General features: G+C 40.0%; 1 protein-coding gene across 1 annotated transcript in view; it reads left to right on the top strand.

Annotated features, from left to right (window-relative positions):
* Positions 1–14,442, top strand: part of LOC100125511 (bone morphogenetic protein 1) — a 33,057-nt gene that overhangs the window by 15,490 nt on the left and 3,125 nt on the right. The window contains exons 6-17 of the mRNA XM_004072482.4: positions 636–741; positions 5,631–5,755; positions 7,241–7,356; positions 8,299–8,401; positions 10,806–10,922; positions 11,299–11,444; positions 11,531–11,726; positions 11,938–12,063; positions 13,384–13,544; positions 13,713–13,893; positions 13,971–14,096; positions 14,195–14,322. Of these exons, the coding sequence (XP_004072530.1) occupies positions 636–741; positions 5,631–5,755; positions 7,241–7,356; positions 8,299–8,401; positions 10,806–10,922; positions 11,299–11,444; positions 11,531–11,726; positions 11,938–12,063; positions 13,384–13,544; positions 13,713–13,893; positions 13,971–14,096; positions 14,195–14,322 (1,631 nt within the window). The remainder of the gene's footprint in view (positions 1–635; positions 742–5,630; positions 5,756–7,240; positions 7,357–8,298; positions 8,402–10,805; positions 10,923–11,298; positions 11,445–11,530; positions 11,727–11,937; positions 12,064–13,383; positions 13,545–13,712; positions 13,894–13,970; positions 14,097–14,194; positions 14,323–14,442) is intronic.

Raw genomic sequence — 14,442 nt, 5'->3', positions numbered from 1 at the left:
TTCAGGATATTCATTTCTCAAATATTTCCATATTTGGATCAACAGATGGAAGTTTTTGTCTCTATTGAACAGCTATTTTGTTTGAACATATTAAAGCAACATTTAAAGATGTTATTCAGAATTGTAAATCTTGAGTGCACAGCTACAGATTAGGAAAACTAATTAGGGGGATTTCACTCCATCACAAAGCTTTCATCTTAACTCTCTAAACACTGTAGTTATGTTGGAGCAAAATGGCCTTTAAAAGTGAGTCAGCTCCACTTGTTCTGTTAGCAGGATTGCACAACAACAGTGAGATATACTGACTAGCGTGTGGTAGGCTCCCTCAAAGTTTTTTTTTTGAAGACTCGACCAGTTTAAAGGAAAAACTTCTAAATGTTAGACAGCAGTTTTTAAACTTCTCAAAAAATGTAAAATACATTTTGATTTTATACTTTAAAAGATCCCAAAGGCCTTTTTTAGTGTTTAGCTTTAAAGTCTGACGCAAAAGTTCTGCCTCAATCCCAGATGTGCATATAAAAAGTGTTTTTGTCTTTTCTTTGCTCTGTTCCTGAATGAAATTCTGACTGCAAGAGTCTGGTTTGACTCGGCTTCATATGTGATTCTTCTTTTTCCAAACACTTTGTTCCTTTTAGGGCAGGAGTATAACTTTTTGAAGATGGAGCCAGGGGAGGTGGACTCCTTGGGAGAAGTCTATGACTTTGATAGTATCATGCACTATGCCAGGAACACCTTTTCCAGGTTAGTTATCTGGCAAGTTGTAATGTGCCAATCCTAAAAACCTGTTAAGCCATTTTCAGTCTGTTTCAGCCTTTTACACTGTTTGCTTAAAATGTTGAATATACAGATGTGTGTGATGGACCAGAGCTGTACGCTTCAGACCACTCCTGATGATGCCTACTTACTTACAAAATATCCACAAATAAACCAAAAACAAATTCTGAACCATTGTTTTTCAAGCAATAAATGGCAGGAAAATTAAATCTTTCTTTAAACCCTGCTGTTAGCTCAGCATCCAAAGGTAAATGTAATAGTTTTTGTGCCTTTTTACTGTTGTTGTCTATTTAGTATTATTTTATTATTATTATTTATAGTTTACACTTTTTAGCATCTTGAAAATCCGTCATGCAATTTATGTCATAATTAGACAAAACTTTTTTTTGCTAATTTGAAATCACTTGAGGCACAAAAAACCAGACTTGGTACATAAAAAAACGTTTTTAAAGAATTTGGATTTGTCTGGTTCTACTTACAGTCTTCCTGTCAGCTGATTAGTGTAATGTCTAAATTGATGTATGGTCTTGGTTTGAGGGCATTTTAGTTGTGGTTTTCTTTTTTTTCCCAGCAGGATCTTTTACACTTTTTTTCTAACACATGTGGCTTTGGAGGATTGATACTGTATCAGCTGTCGCGTAATATTAAACTGTTAAATTTCTTGAAATATAAAGAAACGTTTGTCTGAAACAATTTATGATGTTGTCTCACATTTAGATGACAATTAATCTTTGTCGCCACAGTGAAACTTTGTATTACCTCTTCTCACAGCACGATCAAATTAAAACTCCTCTCCCTGGCTCCTGCTGCCTCATTAAAGCAGTGTTGTTCCTGGTAGCTGAACTTGTACAGCGACCAGGAGCAACAGGCCCTGCTTCATAATTGCGAAATTTCTTCATTACACTCTCAGGCTAGCATGAAACTTCCTGTAAAAGTTATGCTCTTGTGCTGTAAACCACCTCATTATGATTTTGGAAGCTCTTTGAAGAAGTTTTATATGACACTGCATATGTTTATTTAGGTGTCTACTGCTATTTCCAAGCATTTAGTTGTTACAGTAAATACTTTACATTCAAAATCTTGTACACTCATTATACAAGTGGAAAATGATGATGAGACACTGGAAAACACTGATGGAAAAGCCAAAAGTGTTTATTAGACAAAATTGTTGCCATATTTCTAGTACTCACCTTACTCTGTTAAGTGATTCAGAGTCAAAGGTGAGCACCATAGACTTTGGAGTGGAGGTAAATAAGTGACAATCATCATTTAAACATTGGAAGTCTATCTTAGATAAGTCTGTTTTTTTGCTCAGCTTTTAAATGTAGACGTGCTCATGTCAAATTTTAAAATGCACAGTTTTCCTCAACTAACCTCAAGCTCCAATCCTCGCTGAAAGCTGCAGGAAGCTTTTCCAGACATTCTGGTGTTGGACGAAGGACTTTGCTAAAAAGCCACACAGCAAACACCAGTCAGGACTTTCAGATCTAATCATCTGAAGTGGTGGTTATCTACCAGCTGGGTCACTGCAAAGCCAAGAAAGCCTCAGAGGGGAACTTGGAGCTGATTCCGCCTCTGATTCATAATTGTGATTACAAAAACATCCGTCCATTCTCTGCACATGTCCTTCTGGTCGTGTTCAACGTTTGACAATTGAACTTGGAAAAAATGCATGGGCTTGAGTAACATTTACCTCATCTTTAAGCTCTTCTCCCATCCACTGAGACAGAGCTCAGTAATTCAGAGCAGATGCAACCTGATCTCTGGGCAGACAAAATTCAAAGCAAGAAGCGGGTTTAAGCCCAGACTATAATAATTGCTACCTTTATCTGATATAAGCACCAGCTGTGGACTTGTTTTTATTTGGCTCTCTCTTTCAGCTGCATATATATTCCACACCAGTGGCATTCCGGGTTTTCTCTCTTGACGTGGAGGCCTCTCCTCAGATCTACGGCCGGGCTCTAGCAGCAAACAGATTCTGGGAAGCAGAGAGGAATCTTTGTTCAAACAGAGGCTGAGGCTGGATGTAAGCCAATGTACAGAAAGGTCCTGTCTGACACTGTGCAACCCAACTTTGAAACGTCGGTTTGGAAATGTAGTTCACATAGATCAGAGGGAGGGGAATACTTTTTTCCTTTTTTTTCTTCATTTTGTCTGGCTTGCTTAAATTTTTTAAGTGCAACTTTGAACGTTCTAAAGTACAAGGGCTTTGTTTTTTGCTGGAAAGATTAGGTTGAATTTCAGTCATTTTGGCACATTTAGGTGTTGCTAATCTGAGGTCAAGATCTCAACATATCTTCTTAATCTTGCAGGTTGGGGGTTCGCCCTGCAGGTTTTTGCTCATTTAAGTGGTCCACTCCTCTTTGTTGGGTAATTCACCCGGTTCTGCTTTTAGTTAAGCTCTGTTCTAGTTCAGTGAAGTGTCCTGTTATAGCTTCTCCCTCTATTTTCAAGATTACTTAGGAGTAGGAGGATGACTTCAGACAACTAAATTGGGGCCCCTGTTGGCTTTTTGGTCTTTTTTTTTTCCTTGACGCTGATTAGCAGATTTACCTGTGGCTTTGTCATTCATTGTTGCCCCTCTGCTGGCCGATGTCGTTTCTGGGTGTTTTACAGTAAATCACCGTGGGAAGCCTGGGCCTTTGCTGCTGCTGTTGTTTGGAAGATTTCATGGCTTGCCTTGATGTTTTGCTGTGTCTCCTGGGGACGAGCAGAGTTGAACCCACGCGTTTTGTCTGGGCTGTTACCCGTCCCACAACCCTACCAGCCCCCCCTTCCTCCTATGCTTTAAAGATATTCTTGAAGAATGTTGCATGAAAAAGTGCCAACTCAAATAGAGACTTGCCGATGTGCCCTTTGTCTCATCTGACACTGGCTTGAGTTGCTTTTCTTTTTTTAAACCGACGGCCAACATATGGGCTCAAGGAAGCTTGCATACCGGCAGGCAGGCACAGTCTAAACTGTTAGCTCAGGCTGCTCTGTTTGCACATGCCTGTCGTTGATAGGCACGTCACCATGGGAACGGCCAGGGAGCCAGCACTTACAACGATGAAGATGATAAACTAGTAAGGTGTCAAAAGATGCTGCATTGTTGAAGTTTTGGGCTCTTCTGATCAGCTATAAGCAAAGCTACTGGATGCTGCCCCACATCCCTTTTTTGACTTGTGTTTAGATGAAGAATGAAGCTTATGTTGACTGGAGATGAGGTTGAGCCCTTGGAGTTGGTCCATGCCAAAGCCGACAAATGTGATCAATAACCTCAGTGTTCAACTTAGTTCTAACAAAGCAGCTGTTCTATTGCTGCTCTTTCAGCAATCAATAAACCTGACAGACAAGGAAGAAGCATCAAACTCTACAAAGTTTAGTGAATATTTTCAGGTTTTACGCACACTCATCAGAAATGGAATCAAATGTCATAAAAAAACAGAATATCAGGGGAAAAAAAAGAAAAAATCGTTTTTTTATGATTGAAAGCAGTGTAGTAGCCATATTAACTCACTGCAACCGTTAGCAAAAAGTAGTCTATTAACATGCCCTCTATCAAGCCTTTAATAGTAAACAATGCTCATGTTTGTATGTGATTAATATATTACCTTTGGCACATCAAAGAACGATTTTTTAATTGAAATAATAGTTATTTTCACAGCAAATTTTCCTATCCGGAAGTAAAACACCTCAATCCTTGAGGCGCCGCCTTGCGCTGCCTGTGGGTGTCGTCATGACATCAACCTAGAGCCGACCTCGGTAGCGTGTCTGCGTTTCGCCTTCGGAAACAAACAAACATTTGCAAAGATGGATGTGCACATTGTGCATATGAAAGGAAAGTGTTTTTGCCAATTCTCACTTGCTCCGGTGAGAAAGTGTGTGTGTGTGTGTGTGTTAGCCTGGGGGTGGTGCTGGCAGCGCAGACTCTTCCTGGAAGGGGCTGTTCCTCACTTTCATACGTATGAATGTGAGAACCTGCTCGTTTTTGTGGATTGGGAGTGACTGGCTACTTTTTAGATGAATACTCAGAAATGTGTGAACAGATGCTGAGTTGATGTACAGAGTGTGTGTTCAAATTAAAATTTTTCAAAAAATACCAACTCTGCAATGACTGTTTTAAAGAATTGTATATTTATACACAGCTTGGGTTGTTCTAAAATCTTTAAAATTTTATTTTGTGTTGAAGTTGAGTCATGGCATCTGGACTTAAAATCATTCTTGAAACGTTTCAGTGCTTCTGATGAAGCACTTTGGATGATTTTAAGTCCAGCTGCCATGACTCAACTTCAAGACAATGTCATTTGAATAAATGAGAGCCTTCACTGACATAAAATCATATTGCTTTCCAATTAAAATGTATATTTTTCCCCATTTCATACAGTAAACTAATTTTAAAACCTACGCATAAGTCTGAACGTTCATTTAATGGCGTGGTGTTCATTGGTTGTTTTAAAATTGTTTTTTGTCTTTTCCTATATATGTGTGTATAAAATCACAGATATGACCTCATGCAGAATTAGCTAATTCTAAAGTTTAAAGCTTATATAAATGTCTTAAAGCTGTTTAACGCCTTAACTTAAATAAACTGAGCACACATGCCAAGCCTCTTGAGTGATTGTGACATTTGTTAAAGCTTTCTTAAAACCAAATTCTCTTTTGTCAAGACTTAACTTCTTCCGCAGAATCCCACAGTTTTGTTAGGCAACAGTGAGAGGATGACGGTGATTTGAATTGCACAATTTCACGGTGAATCACTTGATCCTTCAGCACGCATTTTGCTTGAAGGGTGCGCAGTGAAGTGGGTTGAAGGAGTCTGCTTGCTGTCTGGGTGTCGTGCAACATTAACGCCAGCTTCTTTTTCTCAATCGCAGAGGTATTTTCCTGGACACCATCCTGCCACGCTACGATGTGAATGGAGTGCGGCCTCCCATCGGCCAGAGAACCCGACTCAGCAAAGGAGATATAGCACAAGCACGCAAGCTCTACAAATGTTCCAGTAAGATCAAGATGACAAGTCCCCTTCAGTTTATTTACTTGTGATTTCACATGACTGCACTTCAGCCACAGAAGGGGTACTGCTCTTTTGCACCCCCCCCCCCCCCCCCCATATATGTTTCCAACACTGTTGCTCCATATTGATGTGGTGTGGTTCCCTGGATACAGCATCAGTCTCTACCACAGAGGAAATGCCGAAACAAATTGCGGACAGGAAGTTTTCAATCACTCTTTCCCAGAAAGATGCAAAAGCACTGCTTTTTTTTGTGGACACCATGATTAAATGATACTTAGAGACAAAACTCATGTCAGCATTTCACTTTATGCTATCTAAACTGTGTAGCAACACTCTAAAACTAGCACTTTCTAAACCACACAGTTTGTTTATGCTTCCTGATAAAGAACAGATAGCAGCAGAAGTACACAGATTTGCACATGGAGGAATAGCTCCTCTCATGTCAGACAGTTAATTGTAGGTCAGGATGGGACAGCTGAGCCGCCTGCCTCGCATGGAAACTTGCTGCATAAACATGGTTGGATTAAAACGGAGATGGATGGACTGGCCTGTGTGGCTGCAGACTAAAACTGGAACCTTAAACCATAAATGGATCCTTGTGCGAGTCTGAGCGTTCTGTCTTTTTAATCACGACTGTCTCAGCCTCCAGAGGAAGGGTGGATGATGTGGCGCACGGTGTGGGGGATGAGGTTGTGACTCTCTCCACATGGTGCTGGAAAGAAAAAAATCCTTAAAGAGACACGGATCTCCCATTCATGCAACATTCCTATGAGTGTTTGTCATCCTCGGTGTGCGCCTAAGTTCTTTTTTTTATTGGTTTTAGCTTGACAGACCTCTGCTAGGTATTTTGGAGCACTGCTGGTAGCTCAGGTCTCTTTGCTTTTTTTTAATTGGACAGAATCCTACATAAAAACAATGAACGCAGACAGACAGGAAACACCTGCTAAGGTGGAAATAACACTTTACTAATAGATGCACAAATAGACGGCACAGTCGTTTCCTCTGTTACCTAATTAAACAGATTTCTCCCACTGGTAAAGACCCTCCCTACTTTTGTCCATGAGACCATGTATCGTGTTTGGATTTGGTCCTCACACGCTTCTGCTTCTAAGTTATGCCAGTTAAACTAAGTGCTGTTTCTTACTGTCATCATGTACATAATGCATCAAGTCCTCTAAGGTGCTGGGTTATTTATAGAGGAAGAGATTTATTTTCAGAGGATGCTCAGAGAAAGTGTCTAACACTGTCCAATCATCATGTGGAGTCGATGGGGGATGTGATGGGGGTAATATTATCACCAGATGTAAACTTTAACATAAAAAAAGCAGCTTTTTGTTTTCTGTCAGTCATTATGATTCCAGCATCTGTTTTACCAAAATGCTTTTAACGAGGTTCAGCACAGATTAGAAGTCTAAGCAGAGACTAACTGGCCCAATGTGCGGGTCTGTGTTTGTTGGTAAATGAATGCAGAATGTGGAGAGAGCCTTCAGGACAGCAGCGGCAACTTCTCGTCTCCTGGCTTTCCAAACGGATACTCGGCCTACATGCACTGCATCTGGAGAATATCAGTCACACCAGGAGAAAAGGTATGACTGTAAGGAACTGGAAGATCAACTCTGAGGTTACTTTTTCTTTTTTATTAGGCTTTGTTGTCTTTTTTTTATGGGGAATGGGAACATTCTGCAGCAACTGACCTATGGGACCACAAGGTTTGGCACAATAGATTTATATGGGGGGAAAAAAACTTCCAGAACAATAAAAGTTTGCTGGAAATGTTTCTGTCATCTACAGTTTTTCTGTTTTATCATTAAACAAATAATCACAGATTCTGAGGTTTTGTAGTGATTTCATCAATCTCTTATTTTTACAGAATGAAGTTGAACATTTTTAGATAATCTTTAAAATCCTAAATATTATTTGAAACTATGTTTCTTTGCAAAAATCAGTTTGAAAATATTCTAAACTTTTTAGGGAATAAAGTGTTATAATTTCATATAATAAGATAAAATAAATTTCTTGTCTCATCATATCTATTGCAAAACAGAAAAGAAACTATTGCTGTAATTTTTTTCTATTCTTGATTTTTTTACAATAGTTTTTAACTAAATCTATATAACTCTAAAAAAAATACTTTTTTAATAATAATTTTTCTATTTCAAGTTTCAATAAATGGATCTCAGAAAAAGTTATAGTACATTTCTAAGAGGTTCAACCTGAACTGTTACAATTGAACAAAATATATTCCTTTAATAGATCTTTAAACAAATGAATTAAAAAAATAGTTTGTGAAATTATGTAAAATAGCAGATTTATTATTTAAAAAAAGGGGAAAGCAGGTCTTTATTACTGCAGCAGTAGAGATTTTGCTTTGTTAGAAAAGCCACAAAAAAAGAGTTAAAATGCCAGATAAAACTACTACAGATAAAACTACTACAGTACAAAACAGTACACCTATGTATATAATTATCAGTGTATTAGTTGATTTACAACCCCAGCTGCATTGATAACGTGGATTTCTTGTATTTTAGATCATATTGAACTTCACCTCCATGGATTTGTACAGGAGTCACTTATGTTGGTATGACCATGTAGAAATCCGTGACGGATACTGGAGGAAAGCACCGCTCAAAGGTCAGCTTTGACACTGAAATTAAGATTACAGGATTATTCCATTGATCAGATTGATTAACTGTGCACGTTCATCCTTATATATTTAGATGTTCGCCATCAGTGTTGATCTAGATAGTTTAGTCTTTGTTTTGTTTTTAGACTAACTGACAAGTAAAGACGGGTTTCACAAGATTAAAACATTTTAAAGTTTCAATTATTTTTGTTTTCACAATTCACAACCTGTAACAAAAATTAAAAGTGGAGTAACACTGCTTGTTACACTACAGGACTTACAGTGTATTAAAGTGGTATTTATATGGTACTTCTGTTGTACCTACTGGGTACATACAGGGTACATGCTGTGTATTTAAGTGGTACTATATTTGCTACATACTTGTGTGGCACATATTTGATATTTTTGCTTTACACACAAGGTTTTTACATAGTACCAAGTGGGTATTTATGTGTTGTGTTAATGTGTTTTTGTATAAATAGCTCAAGAGCCACATTAGCACACACTCTTGGGTTATTTCTTCAACCCAATTTCTGAGTTATTTATGTTGGGGTATGTTCTTGGGTTACTTTTTTGGGGGTTAGGGATTTCATTTCAACCCAATTTATGTTTTTTTCTGAGTTAAAGTAACCCTGAAAAAAGTTTGTCCCTTTTTACCTCAAAGGTTGGGATAAAGAAACAACCCAACCTGGGTTATTTTTTAACTATGGAGATTTAACTGTGGAACTAGTACCACATACACTGACCAAAAATATAAACGCAACACTTTTGTTATTGCTCCCATTTTTTATGGTATGAACTCAAAGATGTGAAACATTTTCCACATACACAAAATAACCAGTTCTCTGAAATATTGTTCACAAATCTGTCTAAATCTGTGAAAGGGAGCACTTCTCCTTTGCCAAGACAATTCATTCCACCTCGCAGATGTCAGATGCTGATTAGACAGCATGATTATTGCACAGGTGTGCCTTAGACTGGCCACAAGAAAAGGCCACTCTGAAATCCTCAGTTTTGTTTTATTGAGGGGGTCAGGGGACTCAGACAACCAGTCAGTATCTGGTGTGACCACCATTTGCCTCATGAAGTGCGGCACATCTCCTTCGCATAGAGTTGATCAGGTTGTCTATTGTGGCCTGTGGAATGTTGGTCCACTCTTCTTCAATGGCTGTGCGAAGTTGCTGGATATTGGCAGGAACTGAAAGCACTTTGTTGGATGTACGGCACAACAATGGGCCCCAGGATCTCGTCACGGTATCTCTGTGCATTCAAAATGCCATCAATGAAATGCACCTGTGTTCTTCGCCCATAACATATGCCTGCCCATACCATAACCCCACCACCACCATGGGCTACTCGATCCACAACATTGACATCAGAAAACCGCTCACCCACACGACGCCACACACGCTGTCTGCCATCTGCCCTGAACAATGTAAACCGGGATTCATCCGTGAAGAGAACACCTCTCCAACGTGCCAGACATCATCGCATGTGAGCATTTGCCCACTCCAGTCGGTTACGACGACGAACTGGAGTGAGGTCGAGACCTCGATGAGGACGACGAGCATGCAGATGAGCTTCCCTGAGATGGTTTCTGACAGTTTGTACAGAAATTCTGTCGTTATGCAAACCGATTGTTTCAGAAGCTGTCCGAGTGGCTGGTCTCAGACGATCTTGGAGGTGGACATGCTGGATGTGGAGGTCTTGGGCTGGTGTGGTTACACGAGGTCTGCGGTTGTGAGGCCGGTTGGATGTGCTGCCAAATTCTCGGAAACGCCTTTGGAGACGGCTTATGGTGGAGAAATGGACATTCAATTCCCTAGCAACAGCTCTGGTGCACATTCCTGCTATCAACATGCCAATTGCACGCTCCGTCAAAACTTGCGACATTTGTGGCATTGTGCTGTGTGATACAACTGAAGATTTCAGAGTGGCCTTTTCTTGTGGCCAGTCTAAGGCACACCTGTGCAATAATCATGCTGTCTAATCAGCATCTTGATATGGCACACCTGCGAGGTGGGATGGATTGTCTTGGCAAAGGAGAAGTGCTCACTATCACAGATTTAGACAGATTTGTGAACAATATTTCAGAGAACTGGTTATTTTGTGTATGTGGAAAATGTTTCACATCTTTGAGTTCATACCATAAAAAATGGGAGCAATAACAAAAGTGTTGCGTTTATATTTTTGGTCAGTGTAAATACACAGCAAGTACCATGAAAGTACCCAATAGGTACAACAAAAGTACCACTTAAAATCCCTGTAAGTACTGAACTGTAAAAGGAAGTATTTTCTTTGTTACTGAAAGCTTCATCTGTTTTCCTGCTTTATTATTGCTATATTTTGTTACGCAGAGGAATTTCTGAAGTGACACACATCGGTATAAACTGTTTTTTTTATTCATCACAGGTCGTTTTTGTGGCGATAAGCTACCTGAGCCAATCATCTCCACAGACAGCCGACTGTGGATTGAGTTCCGCAGCAGCAGTAACTGGGTGGGGAAAGGTTTCTCTGCAGTTTATGAAGGTAAGCCCCCATTTACTGGACCCCCATCCCAGCATGTTGTCCAGCTGACCAAACTCAGTAGTTCATCAGACAATGTGGCTGGAGGCCGTCGCATTTGTGCACGAGCCTTGGCTCTCCTACTGCTAATGTGTCACAGCTTTATGCGGCATTAATCAGAATTTGGCTGGTCTTCACATGCAGCTTCATTATTTCCAGACAGTGAAAGGGGAATGATGTGTGTAGTATGTGTGCACGAATTTGCACAAATCAGTGAATCAACTGTGAGGACACGTTCTTGATATTTTTTTCCCTCTGAGAAGCTTCTCCTGAATATTTTACCATTCAGGAATGTTAATGGTGTTTTTTTTAAGTATTTCTTTTGGGTTAATTCATGCAGCAATCTGTGGCGGGGATGTAAAGAGAGACAATGGCCAGATTCAGTCCCCCAACTACCCTGATGACTACAGACCCAACAAAGCGTGTATATGGAAGATTTCAGTCTCTGAGGGTTACCATGTAGGACTTACCTTCCAGTCTTTTGAGGTACTGAAGTGTCATGTTTTTTTTTTTACAGAAAGTTTATTTTTCAGTTCTTCTCTTCTCAACTCAAATCTTCTGTCTCTCCTCAGATTGAGAGGCATGACAGCTGTGCATATGATTACTTAGAGGTGCGTGATGGGATCTCTGAAAACAGCCCTCTACTGGGCCGTTTCTGCGGCTATGACAAGCCAGATGACATTAAAACCAGCTCCAACCATCTGTGGATGAAATTTGTTTCAGATGGTTCTGTCAACAAGGCTGGCTTTGCAGCCAACTTCTTCAAAGGTGAGAGGGTAAAGGTGGTCCACTTTTTGGAAAGAACTGTACATCTCACGGATTCCAGGAATTACTTTGCCACACGTTTGTTCTGCTTGCACATTTGGATTTTGTATGACGTGTTTCTCTTGGTTCTGCTGCTGCTTTGAAGAGTTTCTCTTGTAAGCAGTTAAGCTGGGGCCCCAGCTAAAAAGGCCCTAACATATCTCTGTGTCTTCAGAGATGGATGAGTGCTCCAAGCCTGACAACGGTCGCTGTGAGCAACGCTGTGTCAACACACTGGGCAGTTATAAGTGTGCTTGCGACCCTGGCTATGAGCTAGCTGCAGATAAGCGCAGTTGTGAGGGTAAGTAAAGCAGGACAGAGACCGGTGCTGCTTGCCTGAAGCACTTTAAACAGTTGGCAACAAAAACACAGTTAGTGCACCCATTCACAAAAGCCTGAAACAATGTGAGTGGAATTGCCTTTGTTTTATTTTTGTCTCAATTTGGAGATAATTCAGTAATGTCTCAGAGTCATTTTACAAGCTGCTCCACTGGGCAACAAGAAAACGGTTTCAGCTGCAGAAATGAAAACAATAAGATAATCTCAGAGAATACTTTAAGAAAAGACAAGTTATTTATCCTAACAACGGTATGATAACAATAGTATGGAAACTAATTTGGATAAGAGCCTTAGTGCTCACTTTGTGCATGATATGTGTTCTCATCTTTAAAATATTCTTAATTTAATCAAACTGATGGGGTTTTTTGGGTAAAATTCCACTACTTTTTATTTTGTATTGCTAGGTAAAATGTCAAATTATTTATAAATTGTGAACATAGTTTTTTTAATGTGCTTAATTAAACTAAAAAATATATCACATTTTAGTATAGAATCGAATCCAGTGTTTGTAGTACTGGGTCTTCATGTTGAATATTTACAAGTGGCCGGGATAGGCTCCAGCAGCCCTGTGACCCCGAAAGGGAATAAACGGTAAAAGATGAATGAATGAATTTACTGTAATCTGTAAAGGAAAAGATGCAGACTGCTTCAAGCTTGCATACATTTAGATTGAAGATTTTGCTTTTGAAAAAAAATCTTTAAATCTCAGTAGGGTTAAAAAGAAATCTAGGAACTGTATTTAAATAGTTTGGAACGTCATGTCTGCCATCGTGCTGAAGAGAGTCGACAGCGCTCTCGAGCTAAACCTTCAGTCTTTCAGACATCTCTTCTGACTGCTTGTTCAAACATCTTTGAAGCCAAGCTGTCACGCTTTGGTTCGTTGTTTTGATTCCTCATTTGTGGTTTCAACTGTTTTTTTATAAAAAAAGAATGATATCATAGGTTTATAAATAGTTTAATGATCATTTCACCATTGTGCAAAGCTAAGAGCTTATAATTGCTTCATGTCTTGTATAAGCATGTTGTGCAATGACTATAGATGATACTAACAGCTATCTGCACACAATTTCCAGTCAAGTGAAAGCTTATCTGGGCCTCCTGCAGTACTGTTTGCCTGTTAGTCCTTTTTTCTTTTGCCAACATAGAAAAAAACTATGTTTAAAAGGCCATAAAACGTCTGGAATGTACTGTTGCAACATGTGGTGATATTAATTTCTTCTGCACATCTGCATGTGTCACTCTTTAACCCTGCGACTCTTCCTCTGCTGTGTGCTCTGTCCAGCTGCCTGTGGAGGCTTCATCACCAAGTTGAACGGCTCGATCACCAGTCCCGGGTGGCCCAGAGAGTACCCCCCAAATAAGAACTGTATTTGGCAGCTGGTTGCCCCCACTCAGTATCGCATCACTCTGCTGTTTGATGTCTTCGAGACTGAGGGCAACGATGTGAGCATTGGGTTTACTGTGAAACTGTACGGGGTGGGTTTGTTCTGAGCGCTTTCTGTCATTGCACCACATCTCAAAGCAACACAGCCGTCCCTCTGCTTCATGTGTTTCATAATTAAAACACAAGCAAAAGGTCCTGGTCTCCTCACGCTCTGTTTCTCTGCTTAGGTTTGCAAGTATGACTTTGTGGAGGTCCGCAGTGGACTCTCCGCAGACTCTAAGCCACATGGGAAATTCTGTGGGTCTGAGAAACCGGAAGCCATTACTTCTCAGTACAACAACATGCGCATCGAGTTCAAGTCAGACAACACGGTGTCCAAAAAGGGCTTCAAAGCACAGTTCTTCTCAGGTGGCTCTTTAATTACATTGTTCTTTTAAAACTCGGCCTTAAAGGTTAAAAATGTTTAAATGTTCTTTTGTCTTCAGACAAAGATGAGTGCTCCAAGGAGAATGGCGGCTGTCAGCATGACTGTGTCAACACATTTGGCAGCTACCGCTGTCAGTGCAGGAGTGGCTTTGTTCTGCATGAGAACAAACACGACTGTAAAGAAGGTTTGTTTCAAAAATGTATCCACTTTTCCGTGGTTTTTAGAAAATTACATTGTGTTTAATAATTGTTAATTGTATTTGTATGTATATATTTTCTTCAGCCGGTTGTGATCACACAGTGAATAGCGTGAGCGGCGCCATCACCAGTCCAAATTGGCCAGATAAATACCCCAGCAAAAAAGCGTGCACCTGGGCTCTGAGCACCACTCCAGGCCATCGGATCAAGATCGTATGTAACACTTCTTTATCCTTTCAGTGTAAATGGAGTTTGTGACTTTAGGACTTAAAGGTTAAATGTAGTGAAGTACTCTCCCATGTCAAAATCTGTAGCAGTGATGTGTGGCTCCCC

The sequence above is a fragment of the Oryzias latipes genome, chromosome 9 (assembly GCF_002234675.1).
Source record: "Oryzias latipes chromosome 9, ASM223467v1".
Classification (NCBI taxonomy): Eukaryota; Metazoa; Chordata; class Actinopteri; order Beloniformes; family Adrianichthyidae; genus Oryzias; species Oryzias latipes.
The sequence above is the reverse complement of the archived record's forward strand: the minus strand, read 5'-3'. Positions and strand labels throughout refer to the sequence as shown.